At 40.1% G+C, this 27,608-nt stretch overlaps 1 protein-coding gene across 32 annotated transcripts in view; it reads right to left on the bottom strand.

The window, feature by feature from the left end:
- Positions 1 to 27,608, bottom strand: part of CADPS2 (calcium dependent secretion activator 2) — a 583,251-nt gene that overhangs the window by 41,580 nt on the left and 514,063 nt on the right. For 17 of the 32 annotated variants that reach the window (XM_086395851.1, XM_086395848.1, XM_086395855.1 and 14 more), the window contains 6 exons: positions 27,153 to 27,308; positions 25,450 to 25,597; positions 24,711 to 24,725; positions 17,789 to 17,863; positions 1,355 to 1,438; positions 1,223 to 1,255 (listed from right to left, as the gene is read on the bottom strand). In XM_086395851.1, coding sequence (XP_086251977.1) covers positions 1,223 to 1,255; positions 1,355 to 1,438; positions 17,789 to 17,863; positions 24,711 to 24,725; positions 25,450 to 25,597; positions 27,153 to 27,308 — 511 coding nt within the window. The remainder of the gene's footprint in view (positions 1 to 1,222; positions 1,256 to 1,354; positions 1,439 to 17,788; positions 17,864 to 24,710; positions 24,726 to 25,449; positions 25,598 to 27,152; positions 27,309 to 27,608) is intronic. The other 15 variants (XM_086395849.1, XM_086395852.1, XM_086395837.1 and 12 more) reach the window with 5 other exon arrangements.

Below are 27,608 nucleotides of genomic sequence, written 5' to 3'. Positions count from 1 at the left end.
CATATGTTCCCATGATGACTTGTCCTTTTCTTCTTCAGATAGCAAACATAAACTATTCCCCCTTATTGCTTCCTTTCTCTCTTTCGAGCTGCTCCTTTGCAGAACCACACACATGTGATTGTTTTGCTTATTGCCCAGTACTGATTTTCTGATTCTAATACAAGACAGAGAGTATGCCAAAACTTCTTTGGGAATTATTTGTAAAACTAAAAAGAAACAAAACCTACTCCCAAGAAACCCTAGGCAAAGATAGGAAAGTCCATGGCTTTTTCATTTCAAATGTTCATTTTTAATAACTATAGCATCAATAAATCTGGGGACTGTCTATCGATAGTATAAAATGAAGTCATGCAATTTAAAAATGAGAGCCACCTACAACAGATATACAAAGCTTGCCAGCACTAAAAGTGCTAACATTTATAATAATGACTTAGAGATAGTAATGCTATTCAAGCACAGAATGAATTAAAGATGAGATGACTTATATTCCACTTAGTTTTAAATTTTATGTTTTTTTTCCATTGTGCTCTAACTCTTAGATATACATGCCAAGACACATGATTCAACAGAATATAAGAGGCCTTGATCATATATATGTGACAACAGAATTTAAGGCAAAAACTTTGTTAATGATTGTCAACTTACAAATGCTGTACTAACTTGATTATATTTATCACGTGAATTTTTTTTTCATTGTAGCTAAGTTTCATAGTTTATTCTCTTAATTTTTGAACAAATTTACAGGTTATGTGTTATTTCCTAAGAATTCTGTGAAAAACCAAATGATAAGTAAGTCAACATTGATTTATTTATAACACTTCTGTATTTAGAAAACTAGTCCTCTGATTTAACTGATTCCTCTTGTTTGTTACTTAAACTCCTATAAGACACCTGTTAGAGCCTTCATGAAAAGGGAAGGAGAGTGAACATTTTTCTATAAATAATATGAGGCATTTTCTCCCTGATCCTGGAGCTACCCATGAGCTGGTATGTTCTCATGATGAACTGACCTCCATAAGCGTCCCCAAGTTACAACAGAAAAAGTGCGCTGAAATAACCTTGCCAGGTTTTGCTATGACGGCTAGTCCTCCCTTAAGAAAAATAAACTGCTCTCTGAAGGATTCACACTGGTTTAAAGATTTGAAATAAACCCATGGTGAACCATAAATACTTTTTTAGAAGAATTATATATAGTTTTTAAAATCAAATAAAAAATACTTACTGGAACATCAACATATTTTGCAGCTGCTTTCACCTTAAGTGGAAAAGAGATAATTATGAGAATTATTTTCTTAACTTATAACTACTATGATAGCAGTCAAAAGACAGCAGCGAACTCATTCAAAATACTCACAGTGAACGACAGGATGGATGAAAAGAAAGTGCCTTCGTCATATCTTGAGAGCTTAGACAACACCCCTTCCAGCACTGAAACAAACTAGAATCCAGTTTATGGTTGAGTATTTAGGAAAGGACTGTACACACAAACATATAACAGGGCAAACAATTCTTGATCCAACTTCTCCCATGGCACAAAACCCCCAAATGCACAAACTGACACCTAAGAGGTTGACTTGTGATGTTTATTATCTTATTTTGAAGATGAACTCTAAGGTCCTTTCACTTTTCAGGAAATAATATGTACATTTTTAAGGATAAAAGAACAATGTATAATAGGAGTCTGGTTACTATGTGTGAGATAATTTAAACCACTTAGTAAATAACTTTAAATCCCTGAGACTATTCCTTAAAATAACTTTCAGCTCCAGTATAGATGAGTTCTCATCACAAGGAAAAATATTATAACTATGAATGGGGATGGATGATGTTAAGTAGACTTATTTTGGTGACCATTTTGAAATTCATACAGGTATCAAATCATTATGTTGTACACCTGCAACTAATATAATGTTGCATGTCAATAAGACCTCAAGAAAAAAATACAGATGTTTAGAAACAACAATGGTCAAGCGTCCAAATCCCATTCTATCACATATCACTTGACCATTCGCCAACTTTTTCTAACCACAGAAGAGGTTGAATGAAAAAGAAAACAGATAATGAAAAGGAGGTGTAACATCTGAGGCTCTTGTAACACTAAAATGAAGTCTGATCCATTAGCTTGCGAGTATTCACCAAGCAGCTCCAACTGGGACACGTAAGGATCAGCCCTGCTTTCAGAAGCTTACAAAGGAATCAGGAGCTCAAACAGAGACACACACATCAAGGTACAATGGAAAGAGCACCAGACTGAGAAAATAAATCCTGATTCTGTTACTGACTGCTACGTGGGTTCCAGACAACCAGTACACCAGTTCCCCCATCAGTCAAATAGTGTGTTTGTGTTGGGGGAGCGATATGGAATTTAAATTGTCTTAAGAATTTTACCTTTCTAAAACTTTCAGTTTCTATGAAATTAAAATTAAGATACATACATTATATATATATATATATACTGTAATGTAATTAAAAATGTGAAGCATTTTATTTCATTGAGTGGGAACATTAAGATATGGCATGAAGATAAAGAAGAGATGTTAATAAGGATCTCCTACCCTACATCTTTCCTTTTTAGAACTAAAATAATATGCACTATTGAGATATTATACTTTCCCAAAGGGAAAGTACCGACAAGGTTTTTTAAATACGAAAAGGGAAATTAATGAAGGCTGGTTTTTGTTCACATAGCAGCTTCTTCAACAAAGTGATAATAGTTCCAGGGACACAGCTTATTGGTCTCTGGTGACCAGGGAACTCGCTGAGAGTGCACAGGAGATAATCTTTTCTCTATGGCTGGTCAATTACTGCAAAATAGTTTATGCAAAAGAAACAAAAACTTCCCTATAGGTTTCTCCATCACATCATTTGCGACATGATGTAAGAACACAGAAACAAATTCATGCAAACTGCTGACTGAAATTTTGTTTTTAAAGAAGGAGAATTATGTACGGTTGGTTAGTTATCCTAGGGCACACAAACAGCAAATAACACAAAATTACAAATTGCTTACAACTAAAAGTCAATTGAGCACTTTCCTCCTGCTTGTTCAGATTTCTTACCAATCATAGCTGGCTAACTCAATTTGATGTGGTTGGCAAAAACCCAGAAGGCCAATACTCCAGGGCTGTGTCAGATCAGGGGAAGGGAATTCCAAAGTTAATGGCCCTCTGTGGAAAATGCTTCATCTCTAGTAACTCAAATCCTGAGCGCTAGTGTGAACTGGGTGATCTCATTTGCCACGAGGAGAGCGACCATTGCTATGGTTACCAGACAACCTGAACCACTGAAGGCTCTAGCACAGCACCTGGTTCCTGGTGCCTGCAAGCAAGTACTTGTTTACACAGGTGAGTGATGCTGAGGGGCTAGGCAAGGTAGAGGCCGACCTTGGATGGATTTAGAAGGTCTGAGGTCGAGTTGTAGCTCTGCCTACTCTTGGCCTGTGAGTGAAGAGGCTGGACATTCAGCTTCTCTAGCCTCAGTGTACTCATCAATGAAACGAGGAGGCGGACACTGCTCTGCCCACAACAAGGATGGGGTGAAGATCAACAGAGATGATTCAGATGAAGGGGCTGTGAAAACGGCAACACTCTAAGAGATGTAAAGAATGAATATTATTGGTATGATTAGCTAAATCACTAGGGATTATATGTCTAAAAACCTACACATATTAAGTTACAAGTTAGTGGGGGTAACCTTGGGGTTGTTCAGTGGTAAGGAGAAATAATAAATTTGGTTATGAGAGAATGGGTCTTATTCAATGAAATGATACCTGTGGAGGCAGGATAGAGTTGACACCATAAGTCAGAAGACCCAGGTCGGAATACTATCTGCTTCAAGGTCTTGGGGCTGACGGTAGAGGAGGGAGGCTTTGGATACAGGTGTCTGGCTCCAAAGCTCTGTTTTTTACATTCAAACTACAAAGTTGTAATAATTAAATGATATGACAGTTATGTGGCTGGTAAAGAGTTGACTCATTGGAAAAGACTCTGATGCTGGGAGGGGTTGGGGGCAAGAGGAGAAGGGGACGACAGAGGATGAGATGGCTGGATGGCATCACTGACTCGATGGACGTGAGTCTGAGTGAGCTCTGGGAGTTGGTGATGGACAGGGAGGCCTGGTGTGCTGCGATTCATGGGGTCGCAAAGAGTCGGACACGACTGAGCGACTGAACTAAACTGAACTGAAACACTATTTGGTTATTATTATTGAGCACCTAATATGGGAAAAAGAAGGAATCTTAGAACCTTCCCTCCAGGAACATACAAACTAGCAGGAGAGAAAGAGATGTATACAGTTGGTCATGAGGCAAGGCAGGAAGTGAGGAGGGGCAAACAGTGTAACTGAAACTGACTTCCATCGGAGGACAGTGGTAAGCTTCATTCACATGGTAGCTTGGGACCTGAGCAGGATAGCTGAAATGCAGTGGCTAAAACAACATTGGGGGAAGTCCATCAGCAGATGACCCGCAGGCAGAAGTTTCCCCACTGTGGCAGATGACAGCCTGTCTAGCTTGTCCTTTCTTTAGAGTATGAAGCAGCACCAGGTTATACCCCACGAAGTCCAATGTGTGGATGGGTGGTCCTGCTGCACGCATGTCACAGAATTCTTGGCCTCCATTTTAACAACAGGGCAGAGTCTCTCCCTGGGATCCTTCCTACTCCAAATGGTCCTGGGGGAGGCCCCATACAGCAGGGACTCTAAGTGCTTACATGGCAGTGAGCAGTGACTGCCCCCCTGGGACTAACCAGGTGAGCCATATGGTTCCAACAGGAAGGTTTTCTTTGTCAAGGCACATGTGGTGGAAGAGCTACCTTAAAACCCCACATCTATTAACATCAACGTTGACTAACAGTGATATAGTTTCCACCTGGCTTTTAACTGTGTAAAGCTGCAAGAATCCAACAAAATCCAGTTAAATGCTGGATTTAGTTGCTGTGTCTTTAACTGCTTCCTGTGAACCTTCTCTGTACAGCTCAGGGAGTATATAAATACTCACAGATTGCCTTGAGCTCTGTTCTCCTGAGACCGTCGGGTGGGAATGAAACCCTGTAATCTCTTTGTTTCCCTGCTCTTTATTGTGGTTGTCATTTACTGGGTTTGTTGGAATAATACTGAGCACCTAAACTCTGTCTGGGTGATTACCAACTTTGCCTCATGACATACACCTCAGGGAAATTAAAGATGAAGGCACACTGAAGTGACCGGTAGAATGAAACTTGCAGTGTGCCACACGGCATATGGGTTTAAATTTCCTGCTGGGTTTTAACAGGGTTTAAGAGTCATTCAGAGAAGGCGATGGCACCCCACTCCAGTACTCTTGCCTGGCAAATCCCATGGATGGAGGAGCCTGGTAGGCTGCAGTCCATGGGGTCGCTAGGAGTCGGACACAACTGAGTGACTTCACTTTCACTTTTCACTTTCATGAATTGGAGAAGGAAATGGCAACCCACTCCAGTGTTCTTGCCTGGAGAATCCCAGGGACGGGGGAGCCTGGTGGGCTGCCACCTCTGGGGTTGGACAGAGTCGGACACGACTGAAGCGACTTAGCAGCAGCAGCAAGAATCATTTTCTTTTTTTTTTTTTTAATTTTATTTTATTTTTAAACTTTACAATATTGTATTAGTTTTTCCAAATATCAAAATGAATCTGCCACAGGTATACCTGTGTTCCCCATCCTGAACCCTCCTCCCTCTTCCCTCCCCATACCCTCCCTCTGGGTCGTCCCAGTGCTGGGCATACACACTGAGGAAACCAGAAGGGAAAGAGACACGTGTACCCCAAGAATCATTTTCTTATGTGTATATAAAGCTACGAAGACACGCCACAGCCAAAAATACATAAATAAACAAATCTAAAAAAAAAATACTTGACTTAATCAGGTTGAGTTAGGGTTGGGGGAGAAGATATTTTAATTATATCATCCAGACAGGTCAAATCTGTCTTCTGTCCCTCTTAAGGGAAATACAGGGGAAAATCTTCTAGGTTACCAAGAAGAATAGGTCTTCATGTGTATGTGTATGTATATGTATTCATGGGCTTCCCAGGTGGCACTAGTGGTAAAGAATCCGCCTGCCAATGCAAGAGACCAGGGTTTGATTCCTGGGTTAAGAAGATCCCCTGGAGAAGGAAATGGCACCCCACTCCAGCATTCTTGCCTGGGAAATCCCATGGACAGAGGAGCCTGGCAGGTTGCAGTCCATGGGGCCACAAAGAGTTGGACACGACTTAGTGACTGAACAACCACCATCTAAGACATATTTGAAGACATTAAATATTGATATATCTCACAAACATCATAAAAGTATATATAAATATGTCACAGACATTATAAAAATGCTTGAAAAGTCCCTGCTACGTGATCTCACGGCTGTCTTCTAACTCTAGCACGTCGTGTGTGCTATGCAACTTGAGAGCCTGGGCAGAAAAGATGCAGGCCCCTGAGGCCTCCACACAAAAGCATATATAAGGATCTTTGCTTTAGACTGAGAAAAGGCTGTAGATATTTTTCTCATCCAATGCTCCTGCTTTTTTGATGAGGACACTGAGTCATGCAAGGAGACCCAGTTGGTAGCATGAAGCAGGAATGAAGTCTAGCTCTCCTGGACTCCCAGTTTGTCTGAGTTAATTCTAATATAAGCTATGACAAACCTAGATAGTGTATTAATAAAGCAGAGACATCACTTTGCCAACAAAGGTCTGTATACTCAAAGCTACAGTTTTTCCAGTAGTCATGTATGGATGTGAGAGTTGGACTATAAAGAAAGCTGAGTGCTGAAGAACTGATGCTTTCGAACTGTGGTGTTGGAGAAGACTCTTGAGAGTCCCTTGGACTTAACCAATCTTAAAGGAAATCAACGCTGATTATTCATGTTCAGCAACAGTTGCTGAAGCTGAAGCCTCAATACTTTGGCCACCTGATGTGAAGAACTGACTCACTGAAAAGGACCCTGATGCTGGGAAAGATTGAGGGCTGGAGGAGAAGGGGACGACAGAGGATGAGAGGACTCAATGGACACGAGTCTGAGCAAACTCCAGGAGATAGTGAAGGACAGGGAAGCCTGGCATGCTGTAGTCCACAGGGTGCTGAAGAGTTGGACACATGACTTAGTGACTGAACAACAACAGTATAAGGTAGCAATAAATGTGGCATTTCTTGTATGCTTTCCTTGGCAAGATTTAATGTTCCTGCCTTCATTTTTTTTCTTGGTAAAAATTATCTAAGTCCTTTTCTGGCTAGAAACTTTTTCTTCAGCCACATTCATATAGCATTTGGGATCTTAGTTCCTCAGCCAGGAACTGAACCCAAGTTCCCTGCATTGGAAGCATGGAGTCTTAAACACTGGACTGACAGGGAAGTCCCTAGAAGCTTTTGCTTTTGTTTTAAGGTGGTTTCCATTTCTCTACGTCTTCCACAGGGGTCCCTGTAGATCCAAGTTATAACACATATGCCTGAAAATAGCAGTTACTGATAGAATCATTTCTAATAACTGACATCTTATGATTACATCAGTATTTCAATCCCATATCCTTCCTCTGAATTCCAGCCCCAAACACCTAAATATCTGAATGTTCCCTTGGTATCTCCTCTTTCCAGTATTTCAGAAGCAGCTCAACTCCCAAATGGCTGATACTGATATCACTGTCTTTTCCTCTAAATCTGTTCCTCTCCCAGGGCATCCTGCGTCACTGAAAGACATCAACATCCATCTCCTGCTTCAGGCTATAAACCTAGATGAATCCTCAATGTTTTTCTTTCTCTCCCCACTACTAAGCCCTTGTCTTAGTCTGCTCAGACTGCTGTAACGGAATGCCGTCGATGGGATGGCTTACAAACAACAATAATTTCTCATAGTCAGGAGGCTATAAGACCTTCTAGAACTAACAAAAAAACTGTCCTTTTCATCATAGGGGACTGGAATGCAAAAGTAGGCAGTTAAGAGATACCTGGAGTAACAGGCAAGTTTTGCCTTGCAGTACAAAATGAAGCATGGAGAAGCCTAATAGAGTTTTGTCAAGAGAACACACTGGTCATAGCAAACACCCTGTTTTAAAAAAAGCGAGAGATGACTCTACATATGCACATCACCAGATGGTCAATACAGAAATCACATTGATTACATTCTTTGCAGACGAAGATTGAGAAGCTCTGCTGCTGCTGCTGCTAAGTCACTTCAGTTGTGTCCGACTCTGTGCGACCCCATAGACGGCAGCCCACCAGGCTGCCCCGTCCCTGGGATTCTCCAGGCAAGAACACTGGAGTGGGTTGCCATTTCCTTCTCCAGTGCATGAAAGTGAAAAGTGAAAGTGAAGTCGCTCAGTCGTGTCCGACTCTTAGCGACCCCATGGACTGTAGCCCACCAGGGCTCCTCCGTCCATGGGATTTTCCAGGCAAGAGTACTGGAATGGGGTGCCATTGCCTTCTCCTGAGAAGCTCTAGATGTCAGCAAAAACAAGATTGGGAGCTGACTGTGGCTCAGATCATAACTCTTTATTGTCAAATTCAGACTTAAATTGAAGAAAGTAGGGAAAAGAACCAGACCATTAGGTATAACCTAAATTAAATCCCTTACAGTCATACAGTGGAAGTGACAAATAGTTTCAAGGGATTAGATCTGTTAGAGTGCCTGAAGAACTATGGACAGGGGTTCATGACATTGTACAGTAGGCAGTGATCAAGACCATCCCTAAGAAAAAGAAATGCAAAAAATCAAAATGGTTGTCTGAGGAGGCCTTACAAATAGCTGAGAAAAGAAGAAAAGCTAAAGGCAAAGGAGAAAAGGAAAGAAATATCCATCTGAATGCAGGGTTCCAAAGAATAGCAAGGAGAGATAAGAAAGCCTTCCTCAGTGATCAATGCAAGAAATAGAGGAAAACAATAGAATGGGAAAGACTAGAGATCTCTTCAAGAAAATTAGAGATACCAAGGGGACATTTCATGCAAAGATGGGCTTGATAAAGGACAAAAATAATATAGAAGCAGCAGATATTAAGAGGTGGCAAGAATACACAGAATTATAGGAAAAAAATCTTCATGACCCAGATAACCACAGTGATGTGATCATTCACCTAGAGCAAGAGATCCTGGAGTGAAGTCAAGTGGGCCTTAGGAAGCATCACTACAAACAAAGCTAGCGGAAGTGATGGAATACCAGTTGAGTTATTTCAAATCCTAAAACATGCTGCTGTGAAAGTGCTGCACTCAATATGCCAGCAAATTTGGAAAACTCAGCAGTGGCCACAGGATTGGAAAAGCTCAGTCTTCATTCCAATCCCTAAGAAAGGCAATGCCAAAGAATGTTTGAACTACCACACAATTTCACTCATCTCACACACTAACAGAGTAATGCTCAAAACTCTCCAAGCCAGGCTTCAACAGTACATGAACCGAGAATGTCCAGATACTCCAGCTGGATTTAGAAAAGGCAGAGGAACCAGAGATCAAATTTCTAACATCCTCTGGATCATAGAAAAAGCAAGAGAATTCCAGAAAAACATCTACCTCTGCTTCATTGACTATGCTAAAGTCTTTCACTGGGTAGATCATAAGAAACTGTGGAAAATTCTTAAAAGAGATGGGAATACCAGACCACCTTACCTGCTTCCAGAGAAGCCTGTATGCAGGTCAAGAAGCAACAGTTAGAACTGGACACGGAATGATGGACTGGTTCAAAATTGGGAAAGAATTATGTCAAGGCTGTATACTGTTACCCTGCTTATTTAACTTACCTGCAGAGTACATCATGCGAAATGCTGGGCTGAATAAAGCACAAGCTGGAATCAAGATTGCTGGGAGAAATATCAATAACCTCAGATATGCAGATGACACCACCCTTATGGCAGAAAGTGAAGAAGAACTAAAGAGCCTCTAGACGAAAGTGAAAGAGGAGGGTGAAAAAACTGGCCTAAAACTCCTCAACATTCAGAAAACTAAGATCATGGCATCTGGTCCCATCACTTCATGGCAAATAGATGGGGAAACAATGGAAACAGTGACAGACTTCATCTTCTTGGGCTCTAAAATCACTGCAGACGGTGACTGCAGCCAGGGAATTAAAAGACGCTTGCTCCTTGGAAGGAAAGCTATGACCAACCTGCTGCTGCTGCTGCTAAGTCGCTTCAGTCATGTCTGACTCTGTGAGACCCCATAGACAGCAACCCACCAGGCTCCTCTGTCCCTGGGATTCTCCAGGCAAGAACACTGGAGTTGCCATTTCCTTCTCCAATGCATGCAAGTGAAAAGGGAAAGTGAAGTCGCTCAGTCATGTCCGACTCTTTGCAACCCCATGGACTGCAGCCTACAAGGCTCCTCTGTCCATGGAATTTTCTTGGCAAGAGTACTGGAGTGGGATGACCAACCTAGATAGCATATTAAAAAGCAGAAACATTATTTTGCCGACAAAGATCCATATAGTCTAGTTCAGTTCAGTTCGGTCACTCAGTCGTGTCCTACTCTTTGCTACTCTGTGGACTGCAGCACGCCAGGCCTCCCTGTCCATCAACAACTCCCAGAGTTTACTCAAACTCATATCCATTGAGTCGGTGATGCCATCCTACCATCTCATCTTCTGTCGTCCCCTTCTCCTCCTGCATTCAATCTTTCCCAGCATCAGGGTCTTTTCAAATGAGTCAGTTCGTTGCATCATGTGGCTAAAATATTGGAGTTTCAGCTTCAACATCAGTCCTTCCAATGAATATTCAGGCCTGATTTCCTTGCAGTCCAAGGGACACTCAAGCATCTTCTCCAACACCACAGTTCAAAAGCCTCAGTTCTTTAGCGCTCAGCTTTCTTTATAGGCCAACTCTCACATCCATACATGACTCCTGGAAAAACCATAGCTTTGACTAGGCAGACTTTTGTTGGCAAAGTAATGTCTCTGCTTTTTAATATGCTGTCTAGATTGATCATAGCTTTTCTCCAAGGAGCAAGTGTCTTTTAATTTCATGGCTGCAGTCACCGTCTGCAGTGATTTTGGAGCCCCCAAAAATAAAGCCAGCCACTGTTTCCCCATTTATTTGCCATAAAGTGATGGGACCAGATGCCATGATCTTAGTTTTCTGAATGTTGTTTCAAGCCAACTTTTTCACTCTCCTCTTTCACTTTCATCAGGAGGTTCTTTAGTTCTTTTTCACTTTCTGCCATAAGGGTGGTATCATCTGCATATCTGAGGTTATTGATATTTCTCCCAGCAATCTTGATTCCAGCTTGTGCTTTATTCAGCCCAGCATTTCGCATGATGTACTCTGCAGGTAAGTTAAAAAAGCAGGGTAACAGTATACAGCCTTGACATAATTCTTTCCCAGTTTTGAACCAGTCCATCATTCCGTGTCCAGTTCTAACTGTTGCTTCTTGATCTGCATACAGGCTTCTCTGGAGGCAGGTAAGGTGGTCTGGTATTCCCATCTCTTTTAAGAATCTTCCACAGTTTGTTGTGATCCACACAGTCAAAGTCTTTGGCATAGTCCATGAAGCAGATGTTTTTCTGGAACTCTTTTGGTTTTTTGATGATCCATTGGACATTGGCAATTTGATCTCTGGTTCCTCTGCCTTTTCTAAAACCAGTTTGACACGGTTCATGTACTGTTGAAGCCTGGCTTGGAGAATTTTGAGCATCACTTGGCTAGAATGTGAGATGAGTGCAATCATGTGGTAGTTTGAGCATTCTTTGGCACTGCCTTTCTTTGGGATTGGAATGAAGACTGAGCTTTTCCAGTCCTGTGGCCACTGCTGAGTTTTCCAAATTTGCTAGCATATTGAGTGCAGCATTTTCACAGTTAGGATTTAAATAGCTTAACGTGAATTCCATCACCGCCACTAGCTTTGTTTGTAGTGATGCTTCCTAAGGCCCACTTGACTTCACAATTCAGGATGTCTAGCTTTAGGTGAGTAATCATATCATCGTGATTATCTGGGTTGTGAAGATCTTCTTTGTGAAGTTCTCTGTGTATTCTTGCTACATCTTCTTAATATCTCTGCTTCTGTTAGGTCCTGCTCTGTGGTACTGTGGTGCCTCATAATGACTGAAAGTAGCCCCCAAAAGAGGAGCCTTGTCAGGGATTTATACTGACCTGCCAATGCCAAGAGATACCCAAGGTCTCTCCTAGGGGAGCAGCCAGAGGTGGGCAAAGTGTGTGGACTGAACTTTCCTTTCTTGGTCACCTTTTCCTGGACTCTCTGACCATTCTGTAATTGCATGGGGAATCAGAACTACTAACATAATCTGTTGGATCATAGACTTTCAATGGACTTGTGATTCATGCCGTTACTATGTACTTTTACTTAGACCCCAAGTGTGGCAGTCATGGAAGTGCCTAGCCTTGCTAGGAGTTACAAGTTACAATAGCATGTTTGGGAGCGAGGCAGAGCTCTAGCTCCAGGAAAGTCTCAAAGCTATGGTTTTTCCAGTAGTCACATATGGATGTCAGAGTTGGACCATAAAGAAAGCTGAGCGCTGAAGAATTGATGCTTTTGAACTGCGGTGTTGGGAAATATTCTTGAGAGTCCCTTGGACTGCAAGGAGATCCGACCAGTCAAACCTAAAGGAAATCAGTCCTGAATATTCACTGGAAAGACTGATGCTGATCCTTAAACTCCATTCCTTTGGCCACCTGATGGAAAGAACTGACTTATTGGAAAAGACCCTGATGCTAGGAAAGACTGAAGGCAGAAAAAGGGGATGACAGAGGATGAGATGGTTGGATAGCATTACCAACTCGATGGACATGAGTTTGAGCAACCTCCAGGAGATGGTGAAGGACAGGAAAGCCTGGGGTGCTGCAGTCCATGGGGTTGCAAAGAGTCGGACATGACTGAGCGACTGAACTGGAGGCCGAGAAGGCAGCAATCAAGGTGCTGGCAGATTTAATGTCTGATGAGGACCCACTTCATGGTTCACATATGATACCTTCTGTCTGTGTTTTCACCTGGCAGAAAGGACTAGGGAGCTTTGTGGGGTGTTTTATATAAGGAAACTAATCCCATTTATGAGGGCTTTAACCTCATGACCTTATTACCTCTCAAGTGTACCACCTTCAAATACCACCACACTGAGGATTAGGTTTTAATATATGAATTGTGGGAGGACACAAACATTCAGTCTTTAGCACCCTACCCATTGTATATCTTAAATGTCTTTGGATTAGTCCAACAGAGACCAATGTTACAACCTCCTTCCTACTCCCTCTCAATCAGTTTGCTGTGCACAATCAAATGAATCATCTTATAATGCAAATAAATATGATTAATTCCCTACCGCTACTCTCTGCCACTCCAGCCCTTCAATGACTTCTCATTCCTCTTAGGATGAACACATTAAACTCCTCAGGCCTATAGCTGGGCTTTGCAGCAAGATTCCATACTACCTCTCGGGGAGAGGAGTTTCCCTATATGCTGAGGGAACCATCAGCGTATAGTTAAATGGGAAGTGGGAAAGTCACAGAAATGTATGGAATGAGTTCAAAAGAAAAGCATAGATGGAAAGTCAAGAATACCACCATTTAGCAGCTAGGTGGAGAGAACACAAGGATGGAAAGCTGAGATCTTTTCCAGGCATGAAAAATGGGCGTGTAGGTGGGACATATGCTGCTGAGTATTACATGTGATTAACACCCATGGATCATCTCAAAATATTTGTGAAGACATGTGGATAAGAAGAGGATGAAGAAGTAGAATTGAAGAGAGGAGATAAAAAGAAGGATGTGTTACTTCTTATTCATCCATATGTAATAAACATATTTCTCAATATGCACAGACAACTTAAAGTATGGAAAGAAACATTTGGGATACAAAGAATTATTTTATTAATCTACTTTATATTGAATTAATATAATATTGAAATAATTAATATGGTATAAAAAGTCTAGGACAAATCTCTTAGAATTTGCCTTTCATAAAGACCATTAATGTAGAAGTTACAATTTTAATTTTCACAGTCTTTTGCTTTTTCCTGATTTCCTGGAGATCTGGAATCAGCAAGTGCAATGGATTGGGAATCTGAAACTCAAAAGCTGGGAATCTGAAACTCAAAAGCTTTGAATCTTGACACTTGCACTTATTAGGTGTGTGACTCTGGTTAGTTTACTCTGCTGGTTTGAAGAATAGATTCCTATCTGTGAAATAGGGTAAGCCCACCTATTTCCTAGGTGCTATGTATGAAGTTTGAATTAAATAATACATGTATAGTCACTCTTTCTCAGTAGGTACTTCATAAATATCTCTCTTAAAAAATCATTCTTCTTTGGTGAAAACAAATGGGAATACACTATCTTAGGAACTGTCTTATTTTTAAATATACTTTAGTCTTAAAGTAGTTTATATAGCCATCTAGGTGCAGGGTCATCAGAGCAGTGGTTCTCAAAGTCTGACTCAGGAACCCCTACATCAAAATCACCATGATGAGTGGTTAAACATGCACAATCCTGTCCTTCTTCCAAAACTCCTGGAAAGCAGGACTTGGGCATCTGCATTTTAAAAAGCTCTCAGGCAATTTTTTTTGGCACGCTAGCATTTAAGGATTGTATAACAGAATTGTAATAATTCATCTTTGCTTAATGATACAAAATTTACTATTTACTGTCATGCAAATGACAAATGACAAGTGCAAATAGCATTTTTAAATAAGATGGTTGCCCAAACTACCAAATGAACTTATTTTATACTTTTAAACTAAAGATTATTTAGAAGTGCTATTTGACTATAGGAGAAAGGATCCATAGAGAATAACTACAATCTAGAACTGATTTCTAATATCATATTAATAGCTAGTTTCAATAGACTATTTAAAATGAATTAAAATGAAAATTTCAATTCCTCAGTTGCACTAGCCATGTCTCAAGTGCTCCACACCCACATGTTACCATACTGGATGGTGCAGGATAAACATTTGTATCATCACAGACAGTTCTAGAGGATGGTGCTGACCTCTGGAACACCATTTCCTGACTCAAATACACTGGATTTGTGATTATCCAAATGCATTTCATATAGAAAAATTTAGGTTTCTTACTTTGCCAGAAACAAATGCAGAGATGATGTGCAGCCTTGTCTGCCTTCTCTGCACCCCCTCCTCCTCAAACCAAAACTAACTGCAGTCTTTTTGCCTTGTTACCTATTTAAACCTTTATGAACTGCATGTGTGTGAGTGCATGCTCAGTCATGCCTGACTCTTTGTGACCCCATGGGCTGCAGCCTGCCAAGCTCCTCTGTCCATGAGACTCTCCAGGCAAGAATACTGAGTGGGTTGCCATTTCCTCCTCCAGGGGATCTTCCTGACCCAGGGATTGAACCCATGTTTCCTGCACTGGCAGGCAGATTCTTTACCACTGCGCCACCTGGCAAGCCCTATGAACTGCATGAAAAAAAGTAAAGTGAAAATGTTAGTCACTCAGTCGTGTCTGACTCTCTACAACCCTGTGGACTATAGCCTGCCAGGCTCCTTTGTCTATGGATTTCTCCAGTCAAGAATACTGGAGTGGGTAGACCTTTCCTTCCCCAGGGGATCTGGCAGATTCTTTATCTTCTGAGCCACCAGGGAAGCCCTTGCACTTCCAGTAGCTCCTTTTATGTATCATTCTCACGAAAGACAACTTCCACAGAAGAACGGTGCTGACAGTGAGGCTCCATTTGGATAAAATTTCCCTGGATGGCTCACAGACAATGAAGGCGCTCTGTTAACTATGTCCCTTTGGCGGGCTGGTAGTACACTGCTGCTAAAAGCGACGGGCTGGCTAGACTCCTGGGAGGGCAGGAACCTCCTGGTTCTTCCTCTAGGAGCTTCATTCTCCTGCGGTTCACCTCCTCCCCCACCTGCCAGAGGTTTTCCTGTTAACCCTTCTCTGTTGCCCTTGTTGGTGAGTGTTGTCAGTGTGGGTGTTCATTTCTGGGGTGGAAGCCACCAGAGCAAGAACAAATGGGAGGTGATGTTATTCCAAAATCATTTTTCTTTGTGACTTTTTTCCACCTGAAGACCTGCTACCAGAGAATTTGGAAAACCACACAAAATAAATTCTAAGAAATCCTCCATACCCTCAAATTAACTATAATCCCACCACCCAGATAAAAGCTCTGTTGACATTCTCAGGTTTATCTATCTTTTCTGTATGTGATAACACTTCAGATCATAGTTTCCACTTCTAAATATTCAGCTTTTTTCCCATTTAACACTATATTATGAAACTTTAATATTATAGTCTTTGAAAGCAAACTTTCTTAATATAGACGTCCTATAATTTACCACTGATCGCATGTTAGAGATTAAAGTTGATGCCAGTTTTTAATTAGAAATAATGTGACAACTATTAATGTATATAAATTTTGTGCATCTCTCTGGATAGTAAGAAAAAAATACAAAAAGGATTTTAGGTGAATGGGTATCAGTGTACTCGATAGAGTTCTAAACTATCTTCTAGAAAGTTTGTAGCCATTTACACCTTCATATACAGAAAATGTGAGTGTACCGTTTGACCTTTTCTAAAATCAAGCGATAGCTTAAAAACATCTGTGCTAATTTCTAGAAGAAAATATTATGTAAATTGTAGTTTTTTGGTATTGCTTAAATTCATGAGGCTTAACATTTTTCATGCTTATTGGGCATCTCTAGCTTTTCTTTTCTAAGCAACATGTACTTGGGGACTTTCCCAGTGATCCAGTGGTCAAGAGTTTGTCTTCCAATGCAGGAAGTGTGAATTTGATCCCTGGTTGGGGAACTAAGAACCCACATAGTTTGTGGCTAAAAAACCAAAACGTAGAACAGAAGCAATCTTGTAGCAAATTCAATAAAGACCTTGAAAAAATAAACAGCATGTCCTGTGTCTGTTTACTGAATTGAAGGTGGGTTTTCCTTTGTATTTTTTTATTCTTTCGCATTCTGTATATACTTCTAATTGTTTTATGAAGTCTAATCTGGGGTTCTTCAGTCAAGTATCTGTTCTTATGAAAGTGCCCCTCAGGGACCCATCTGTCCTCTTTCCTCACTCTTTCAGCTCCCCTGGCTTTCAGGCTGTCCATCTCTTTTCCTATCAGCCCCTGAATTCAAATGTCACCTATGGCAGTCTGTTCCACCTTAGTGCTAGTGCTAGTCGCTCAGTCGTGTCCGACTCTTTGCGACCCTATAGATTGTAGCCCACCAGGCTCCTCTGTCCATGAGGATTTTCCAGGCAAGAATATTGGAGTGGGTTGCCATTCACTTATCTACGGGATCTTCCTGACCCAGGGTTTGAACCCAGGTCTCCTGCATTGCAGGCAGATTTTTAACATCTGAGCCACCAGAGAAGCCCTTAGTGGAATTTTAAATGGAACACTCACTGATGCTTCATCACTACTTATACAACTCAAGGTCATAGCTTTTGTCAAAGATATCTGAAGGAAGTCGTGGGAGGCCTCTGAGTGGAGAACCTCAGACATCACCCTGTCAGCCTTCTTTGTCCACCTGTGAGACTGGTTCTGGAGTCCCAGTGCTGCCAACACAACCAACAAGCTAATTCCAAGAACTGATGCCCACTCAACTCATCCCTAGAGACAAACAGTAAGGGAACGTGAGTGTGAAAGCATAAGGGGTTACTGGACAAGAGAGTTATTTCTAGAAGGACAACTGAAAAAAAAGCCAAAATTAATCATAAACAAAACCCCAAAAGGTACTGACAAAGAGCGTTCATAATTTGATCCTAATTTTTCTTAGAATATGAACTTTTTCACATCTACCTTAAAGTTATTATTTCTCAATCAGGTATTTCAAAACCTAAGACACACATTTCTAAAAATTCACAGTTGAAAATTATATAAAGAATACCTTACCTTTGAAACTAGGAGTGAAATGATTTCTTTTACAGTGTTGTCAATCAAATCATCTATTTTGGAATGGTACTGCTGCTAGATATTAAAAGACAAAGATGCATTAGCTGAAGTGGACACAAAACTTATTTATGTCATTAGGCATAAATGCTTTAAAGCTACTAGTTATGACATATCAGATTTACACAAAATGACCATTTTGCACCTTAGAAGAACAAAACCTTGCAAATGATCCACCAATCAACACTTTTTACATTGTGGGGTTTGAAAATTTTCCCATGTGCTCTGTTGAGTTAAGCAGCTAATGGGGTTATTATACAGATGAATTGAGTTCTTATTCTTATTCAGACAGAGGAATGTGAAGGATACTTTTTGTCTTCTCCTCTATAATTAAGGTGGCCGAGTATTTTTCTAAAGGGTTGGTTTAGCCGGGGAAGCAAGAAGACTGGAAAAAGATTTAATTAATACAGCATTTCATGTCTGACAACTCTCATTCATAAGTTATTTTAAATGTGCTCTAGAAATAAAATGAGCTCCCAATTGTTCTCGCTGAAAGGACCTTTTTGTCAGCATGGGGAGCTGCAGTTTATACAATTCTTACAATATGCTCAAGCAAGGGCAAAATTAAAATTTCATCAACAAAGGTGATAGATGGTAACAAATTAATAGGCCATAAAAGGTACAATGAAACAGCACTCACTCCCCATAGTTTTTTTTTTACTGCTTCCTCATGAAAATGATGCCTTTAAGTAAACGCAAAAAAAAAAAAAAAAGATGTATTTAAAATAAACCTGAAAGACTCTTTATTTTTTGCCTTCTTTAGAGACTACTAGAGAGTTCTCTTCTTAAATTAGCAGGAGCTTTGGCTTTGGCGGCGTGTGAAGGCACATTCATTGAAACAGTAATTCTTCCTTTAGAAGCATTTATCTGACGGCTGATTGTCCGCAATAGCCACTTCACGAAAATGTGACTTGTAAAGACTAACCCTATCTTGATGGTTCAAGGCTTCTTGGAACAGCTAACATAATGCATGGAGTAAAAGTACTCAGGTCAGGATAAACATTAGACCAACTTAACAGCTGCTGGTTGAATGGTTTCCAAAGATGTGAGTTTTTGAAAGCTATTTTTCCTTCTGAAAACATGTCTCAAAGTTTCCACACAGAACAAAACATCAACTTAGGTCTGTTCTGGAACACACAGAAATGAGGTCCCCCCCCACAGGCTTTCAAAGTGACAAGCCATCATCTACCTGCACAAATAATGAAGAAAGGAGGCAGAATTTTGGAGCACGGAAATTGTTTTCTTTTCCTGCTTGTGTGTGTGTGTATGCCTGTGTGTATATGTGTGTGTTGAGAAGAGGTCTTAAATTAAGCACACATATATGAACAGGGAACTTTCTAGGCATGTATTTTTCACTCAGGGAAAGAAAATACTAAGTGTCTGTCTCCCCAAATTTGTACTCCCCAAAAGACAAACAGAATGGAAGCCTAGAGGGTGGATTCCTACTGCTGTAGTTTTTTTTTTTTTTTTGCTTTCAGAACAGCTTGAAGAGAAGGAAAAGGAAAAACAAGACAACAAAACAAAGAAAAGCAAGGTAGAAGAGAAAGAGCTTGAAAAACCTGGCCTAAAACCCTGGCTGGTAGTTGAGATGACCAAGGAGACCCCAGAGGGAGAGGTACAAAAGCATCACTTCCCTCTCCCCACTAACCCCTCCTCCTAACTGAAACTGTTCCACTGACCAGGCAGTGGAGGAGCCTGTGCAAATGAGCCCTGCACGGCTCCCTCTCCAGGCACTCTCTTTTCATATCCTTCTCTCTCCAGATTTGTGCCTGTGTAGCAGGAGGAAATAAAAATAGCAGATTGAGGCTTCTCTTTGGGGTAGAAGAGGAAAGGGATACAGGAGACGGGTTTCAAGCTACTCTCCTTCCTCTACACGGAAAGTGCTAGAAAACATTCAGTCACCTGAAGCTGCAAAGTTTCATCTTCTTGCGCATGCCTTATCCTCAATGTTTATCTCTCTTTGCCATAACTTTCATTTTTAACTTTCATTTTTCACATTATTTAAAAAAAATAATGAAATGGCATCAGAAAGCTATTGGATATAGAACAGCAGAGCTTCTACACATTTGAATTTTGGGTTGCACTGATTTTTGGCAATTTCTTAAAATCAAGAGATGAGCCACTAAAGAGGTCATTTATATCCTTTTTATTGAAAGGCAGGGAAAAGCAGGCTCTAGGAGCCATCCAATTCTCTTATAATGCACACTTTTAGACTGCTGTTTTCTTTCATGTTTAATCCAGCCAAAAGCAGAGGGAGGGAAAGAGAGCAAGTTAAAAAGGAAGAAACAGGGTGGGAGGGAGGCTCAAGAGGAAGGGTACATGTGTATACTTATAGCTGATTTGCATCGCTGTACAGCAAAAACTAACATAATACTGTAAGCTTTTGTAATAAATTATAATCAATTGTAATCAATTACACTCTGATTTAAAAAGTATATAATTTAAAAAGAGGGGAAAAAAAGTATACATTTTAAATGTGTTACCGGGTGGAGGAGGCAAACCTAAATAGTATAATGATTGCTAGGTTGTTTTCTTTTTATATGAGATTTTGGTGGTGCTAATAGTAAAGAACCTGTCCACTGATTCAGGAGACACAAGAGAAATGGGTTCAATCCCTGGGTTGGGAAAATCCCCTGGAGTAGGAAACGGGAATTCACTCCAATATTCTTGCCTGGAAAATTCCATGGACAGAAGAGGCTGGCAGGCTACAGTCAATGGGGCTGCAAAGAGTCGGCCATGACCGAGTGACTGAGCAGTAGTTTGCTACTGTCAATGTATCTGATCAGCTCTGACTTCACTGATACTAAATCTGAAAGCAGCTGGGAACTTCCAGAGTCTGCTCTAGCTGTACAGGTAGCAGATGTGGTCTAGGAGTACTCTGAGTGGAAATGTGGAGGTAGCTTCAGAATTCACATTTTACATACATACTCTGCAAAGAGAATAACCCAGAAACGCCACATATAGGTAACAGAAAATTAGCTAGAAAAAAGTTATTCATTAGGGGATCCAGATAGTTTCCAAAGACAAATGTAAACACACAAAGAGATCAAAACAGTTATGAACAGAATTTATCTGGAAACATGGACATTTCCTAAGCTAAAGTTGATAGGTTTTCATTTAGATTAGCAGACCAAATTTTTGTTCAAAACCTGACAAGTTTTTGTCTGCAACAATAAAAGCTTATAAAATTTCTATCAGAATATTTCAAGTTGGATCAATGATTCTACAAACTGGTACTTTCCAGATCATTCTTAGATGAATTCTTTCCACAACTGACCTCAAAACTGTCTGTGCCCTGCTTCTCCATTAGGTGACTCTGCACTTGGATTAAGATGAACTTTGATGGTGACTGCAGCCCTAAAAGAAGCTTGCTCCTTGGAAGAAAAACTATGACCAACGTAGACAGCATATTAAGAAGCAGAGACATTACTTTGCCGACAAAGGTCCGTCTAGTCAAGGCTATGGTTTTTCTAGTAGTCATGGATGGATGTGAGAGTTGGACTATAAAGAAAGCTGAATGTTGAAGAACTGATGTTTTTGAACTGATGTTTTGTGGTGTTGGAGAAGACTTTTGAGAGTCCTTTGGACTGCAAGATCAAACCAGTCAATCCTAAATTAAATCAGTTCTGAATATTCATTGGAAGGACTGATCCTGAAGCTCCAATACTTTGGCCATCTGATGTGAAGAACTGACTCATTGGAAAAGACCCTGATGCTGGGAAAGACTGAAGGTGGGCAGAGAAGGGGACGGCAGAGGATGAGATAGTTGGATGGCATCACCAACTAGATGGACATGAGTTTGAGTAAGCTCCGTGATAGAAAGTTGGTGATAGACTGGGAAGCCTAGTGTGCTGCAGTCCATGGGGTTGCAAAGAGTCGGACATGACTGAGTGACTGGACTGACTGAGGAATTTTTACTTCATGGAGCCCAGGGAATTCAGATCAGGCATGGGTCTGAAGTCCTGGCCCCTTTACACATGGGTAAATATCCTCATCTCACCTGACTGTTCTCATGCAGACACATAAGAAATGAAGACTAGCCAAATGCCAGTGCAATCCAGTATTCTTAAAAATTTTGGTCCTTCTGCTGGGATGATTTTAAAGGTATTGGATTGTTAGATCTGGAAATGGAAGTATTTTACTGCAATTGTAAACAAATTCCACATATGTAGGGGTCCCTGAGTTGCTCCATTAATGTGTTTTCACTTTCAGTGGATGGACCATGAGATACAGTGGGTCTGAGAGCATATGACTGCTGAAGGCCCATGCAGTCGTCTGCTCTTTTGCAGGGATGGATAACGAGGATTTCTAAGCACTGGTGGTTTTCGGATCTCCACATCTGTCCCTGAGGGCCTGGCCTGAGATTGCTGACTCATTACACACAGCTGTCACAAGAGCAGATCATTCGATCACTAATTACTCCATTAAATGCTGTTCCGGGCTGTGGCTGAGAGTGTCTGCATCATCGTACGCCATGTAAGAAAACAGAATCATAATTCAGGAGTCCAGAAGGGGCTTTACTGTGGGTAAGGAGTTGGTAAGCTTTTGTCCCAGCAATGATGATATGATAAATTTACTAGAGATTGTACAGAGGTAATTCCCTTAAATCTAGAAAAAAATAAAATCTGCTAGGTTTACCTACATAGTATACTATATATCTTTATGAGTTTCCAAATTGTGTAATAGTCTAGTTTTTTCAATAACTTTAATTTGTTGCTTGCTATACAATGGGGTCCTATGCATGGGCTCACCTATGCATGTAATGTATTCATCACTTTGTAATCATCCCCAAACTTGTCTTAAACACATACAGAGAGGAAAAGCCGGTGCAATTACATGTATATATTTCCTGGAGATTAAAAGCAAAGTATAAAATACTTCTTGAGCATGGAAACTCTTGTTTACCACTTTTCAGGGTTGCTAATGGGTTTTACACCTGCCCATTTTGAAGTATATTAATTGTGTGAAAGTTGTGGGGAACTAATTGTCTCTGGTGAGAAGGTACAGGTGCAGATATAATGAACAACAGCAGATTACTCTTCAAAATCATCCACCTATTAATGTGAAGAATCATTTGACAATGCAACAATGTTTTGTCATTTGTGTGGGCGCCTGTTTTTCTTTCAGAGTACTGGAGTGAGTTGTTTCTTACAGGGGAGGATTTTTTTTAAATGGGGATAAGATTTTTAAAGCAGTGACAAAAAATCAGTCTGCTCATTCAACAAACATTTACTATGTATCTATTGTGTGTCAGGTACTGCAGTGTATGTGAAAACAAGAACAAATGGATAAATCCAGTATTAATGGAAGAGGCAAGAGGATTCCATAAACCTGATGAGAAATGGATGTGTGTATAAAGAGACAGACAATGTTCTCAAGCAGACAATAAAAGGTTTACATCTGGCTATAGAAAACCAAGAAGGTGGTTATGAGCCATTGATAGCCAAGCCAGCTGCCTACTCATTCAGATATTTAGATAATAAATCACGTTTCAAGAGATCAGAGAATGATAAAACTGAATACTCCATAACACGTATCAGCTCCTTAATTTGTCTGTAAGGTTGTATGCTGTGGTATTAGAAATACACTTTTCCCCCCGAATTGCTCAAAGAATGAAATACGTGGATATGTGAACAAATTATGGCCAAATAGCTAATGTCTGTCTCTTGGTTAAATAAGCACGACATTCAAAATAGTGGATCTTCTTATCCTCTTGTGTAGTATTGTGTGTGTGTGCTCAGCTGTGTCCGACTCATGGACTGTACCCAGGCTCCTCTGTCCATGGAATTTCCCAGGAAAGAATACTGGAGCAGGTTGCCATTTCATCCTTCAGGGGATCTTCCCAATCCAGAGACTGAACACATGACTCTTGCATTTCCTGCACTGGCAGGCGGATTCTTTACCACTCATCACCTGGGAAACCTCTTATCCTCTTAGTGGTTACCTAAGCCCTTCTGCTTGGATTAGAGTTGTTAGCCCAGTGAAGAGCTGGTTCTGAGTTTGACTCCCACGTGTCAACTCTAAGAGTTGTAAGATTTAACATATCTGTAGAGCACAGAGGCATTTGACTTATTAAAAAATATTTATTTAATCTAGTCAATCCTGTAAGGTATAAAGGGTTTTCAAACGATGTTCCTCCAAGGTTCTGGGTGGTACCTCAAGAAAACCTGTGTGTGGAAGGGGTACGGCTTCTGACACAGGTGGGCTGCCGTCTATGGGGTCGCACAGAGTCGGACACGACTGAAGCAACTTAGCAGCAGCAGCAGCAGCCCTTCCCTGAATCTGATGATGGTGCTATCCCAGACCATGAGTAGGAGGAAAGGCTGTTATCACAGTGGGCATATCCTTCACTGAAATTCACAACTGGGTTCTTCTGTATGGAATGACCTTAAGAGTGGCCTCCTGGTTCTCAAATTTACAGGCTACCATGTACATATGCTATATGTCATCTATAGCCTCTAACTCTAAATTCTTTTAATATTATTAGTGAAAGTATACACTACATATATATACATCTTAAAAATGTTAACAATCACTCTGCTTCTGAATTCATTTAGAATTTAAAGAAGGGTGAATTCACTTGGTTTTAAATAATTTTATCTTAAAAAATTATAGTCTGTTGATTCTGCAGCTCAACAGGGAGGAAACATTTCCTTTGACATTATTTAAGGTGAAAGTATTTACATGTGTTTTAATGCATCTTTGGGTATTGCTATGAAGTATTATATACATACACACCAACCAAAAACCTGAAAATGGAATTATATTATTTTAATTTGAAAAGATGAACATAAAAAAGGTACACTTACAAGAATAATAATTCAAATGAAAATGTGTGTGTGTGTGTTTTTTAAATGAAACTTACCCACTGACTATCAAACTGGATCATGCCATGAGGGAAAATAAAACACGATGAAGGAGAACATAAGGAAAAAATAAAGAAATGATGAAAAAGTAATTACAATGGGCAAAGATGCAACAAAATATTAACTTAAAGAGGTAATCTAAGAAAAAGAGATCCGTTTTACCCAATCACCACTCTCAACAAAAATAAAATCACGGGGTAAAATAAACTCTATTTCTGAATACAGAACCAAACAAAATAGAAATCAAATTGAAACAATGGGGTATTCGTTGAAAAAAAGCAAAGACCAATTTTCCAGTATATTTCTATTTGATCTTTTTTTTTAAAAAGGAAACTTTTGTGTAAATAAAATATTTCATGGGCTATTTTCTGTGGCTTGTTTTTTGGATGCAAACTGGATACTCTATATTTGTATAAACAAAGCACGTAGCTTTCTAGCTTTCTCATTTGCTTGTGAAAAGCAAGGTTTATGTAAATACACAATACCTAAGCCATTAAAAGGTATATCTGAAATTCAATGGCCACTTGTAAAATTTGGGGCAGTCTTTGTATTAAAAAGAAGAAACTGATAAGAGCAAAGGATAAATGGGCATTCCATTATTATAATACAGGAAAGATCAAACACTTGTATGGGGAATTAGGTCTATTTCGTCTAGTCAAGTAAGAAACTTCTGGAAACAGCATGTCCTTCTCTGCAAGGGCACCGTACATTACCACATGCAACATTCAATCCACTTACCTCCTGTCCTCCATCCAGGGCACAGAGCTTAGTGCTTTGCTTTTTGGCATCAACTAGCACATTAAACATCGTACACATAGAAGCTGGGATGCGCAAGTCAGTGGTTTTGCTTGCCTTTTGCAGCTTGAGTTCGAATGCGGTTCTTGTTCTATTCATTAAAACATGAATTCAGAGTAAGAAATCTGACATGTCCCCCCTGATCTGTAAAAGTGAAATCAATACTACAAGATGCTAATTTAAAACAGGCAAATACGGAGTGTGGCTGCCTGGGAGCTGGGAGGTGGGATGCTCTTCTTTTTAGGTGTCATGTATGAAAGATCAGACTGTGATACTACTTGGATACTCACTCAGACAGGTAAGTGAAACCGTGAAGTTTTTCCATTCAAAGTACACACTAGATGTCTGCGTGAGTATCCAAGTAGTGTATTAAAGCAGAACAAATCCTCTGTGTGAGGGTTTACCAAATTAAGGACATGTTTGGGAAACACTAAAACACATAATTAATGTGCAACACAGAATATATAATTCTTTTATGTCACTTAGTTTCTCTTTCAAACACCTGAAGTTGCATTTAGGTTTTTTGTTTTTGTTTTTGTTTTTAAAGAAACTGCATAATAGATGATTTGGAAATGGTTTTGCTAAAATGTCCAAAGAATATTCATAGATTTGATACAATAGAATCACAGATGCCAAACCTGATATTTTTTAAACATTAAATAATCTAATTCATGGCTTTGCTTTACAAAGCCATTAAACATTATTTTAAAGAGAGAATTTTCCTTGCTTTGAAGATTTCAGTATTATCCAGTTGCTCCAACCAGAATTTGTTATTTCAATATGCTGCCTGCATTGCTCTTGTATATCTCATGAACAAAGGCAATGGGGAAAATCATGCTAATTAGGATGAAATGCTGATTTTGTAAAAATATTAAATACAATGAAAGCGCATGTGGAAGAATTCAAAGCTTCATAACTTATTTCTGGTTAAGTTCTGAAGAATGTAAGTGGACACTTGGAACTCATCTGATGTGGATAGAGAATACCAGAAAACAGAACAATTGATGGCAATGATCATCATTGAAGTTTGCCACGCCATTTCACAGCGCGTGAACACGGTACATAATTCATAAAGTACTTAACAGATCTCTTCCATGTGTCTCAGGATGCACTGCCTTGGGGATTTAAAGTACAGCATTCCCAGAGATAACAATAAGCACAACAGAAAGGATTAATACGGGTATGGGTACTATGGCTGAGAGCAATGATTTATTGTTTAGTCACTAAGTTGTGTCCAACTCCTTGTGACTCCATGGACTGTAGCCCACCAGGTTCCTCTGTTTATGGGATTTTCCAGGCAAGAATACTGGAGTGAGTTGCATGCCCTCCTCCAGGGGATCTTCCCAACCCAGGGATGGAACCCGCTTCTCTGATGTCTCCTGCATTAGCAGGTGGGTTCTTTACCACCAGCGCCACCTGGGAAGCCCCACGGGCAATGTTAGGAGACCTGAAAAAAAGTAGTGGGCCAATTGCACCAAGCACATTCATCCTCAGAGTTTAGGTCGAAGTACGTAACGTCCTTTAAATTTTGGAAAAGCTATACATATTGAAACCTTTCTTGTGATAGCTATGTAAAAGGTACTTGGTGAAATGTGGTATTTTGGGTGCTTGGCAGAGTAAGCAGCAACTTGAAAATATATATCTACCTTTTGACACAGGCTTCTATCATGTCACTGGCCATTAGTTTAAGTCTTTGCTCTAAGTGATGGGCAAATTCTTGTTCTGGCCAGTGAAGATCAAAGACAAACATTTGCAGTGCATCAAGTTTCCAAAAAAGGTCTTCTGATGTTGCTGAGCCATTGCTAGAAGAAAAAGGAAGAAGGAACATTGTGAACTTCCACTATTATCTACATGGATCACCCATACATTATTATTATATTTTTTTCTGTATCAATTGTTGTCAGTGAAAAAATGCTACATAAAACTTCTAATGATCAATATTTTCTTTGCTCAGCCTCCTAATTTTCCCTTTTTACTTCTTCTTAATGCATGAGGCAAGGCAAGGAGAACAAAATAGAAATACAGCAGTAAAGTTTCATACAAAGGGGTCAAATAATAGGTAATGATCTTTACCAAAGAAAAAAATAAAATTATATATATAG

The sequence above is a fragment of the Bos grunniens genome, chromosome 4 (assembly GCF_055505025.1).
Source record: "Bos grunniens cultivar Pamir isolate PY7600 chromosome 4, Bosgru_T2T1.0, whole genome shotgun sequence".
Lineage (NCBI taxonomy): Eukaryota > Metazoa > Chordata > Mammalia > Artiodactyla > Bovidae > Bos > Bos grunniens.
This window is presented reverse-complemented; position numbering and strand designations above follow the sequence as displayed.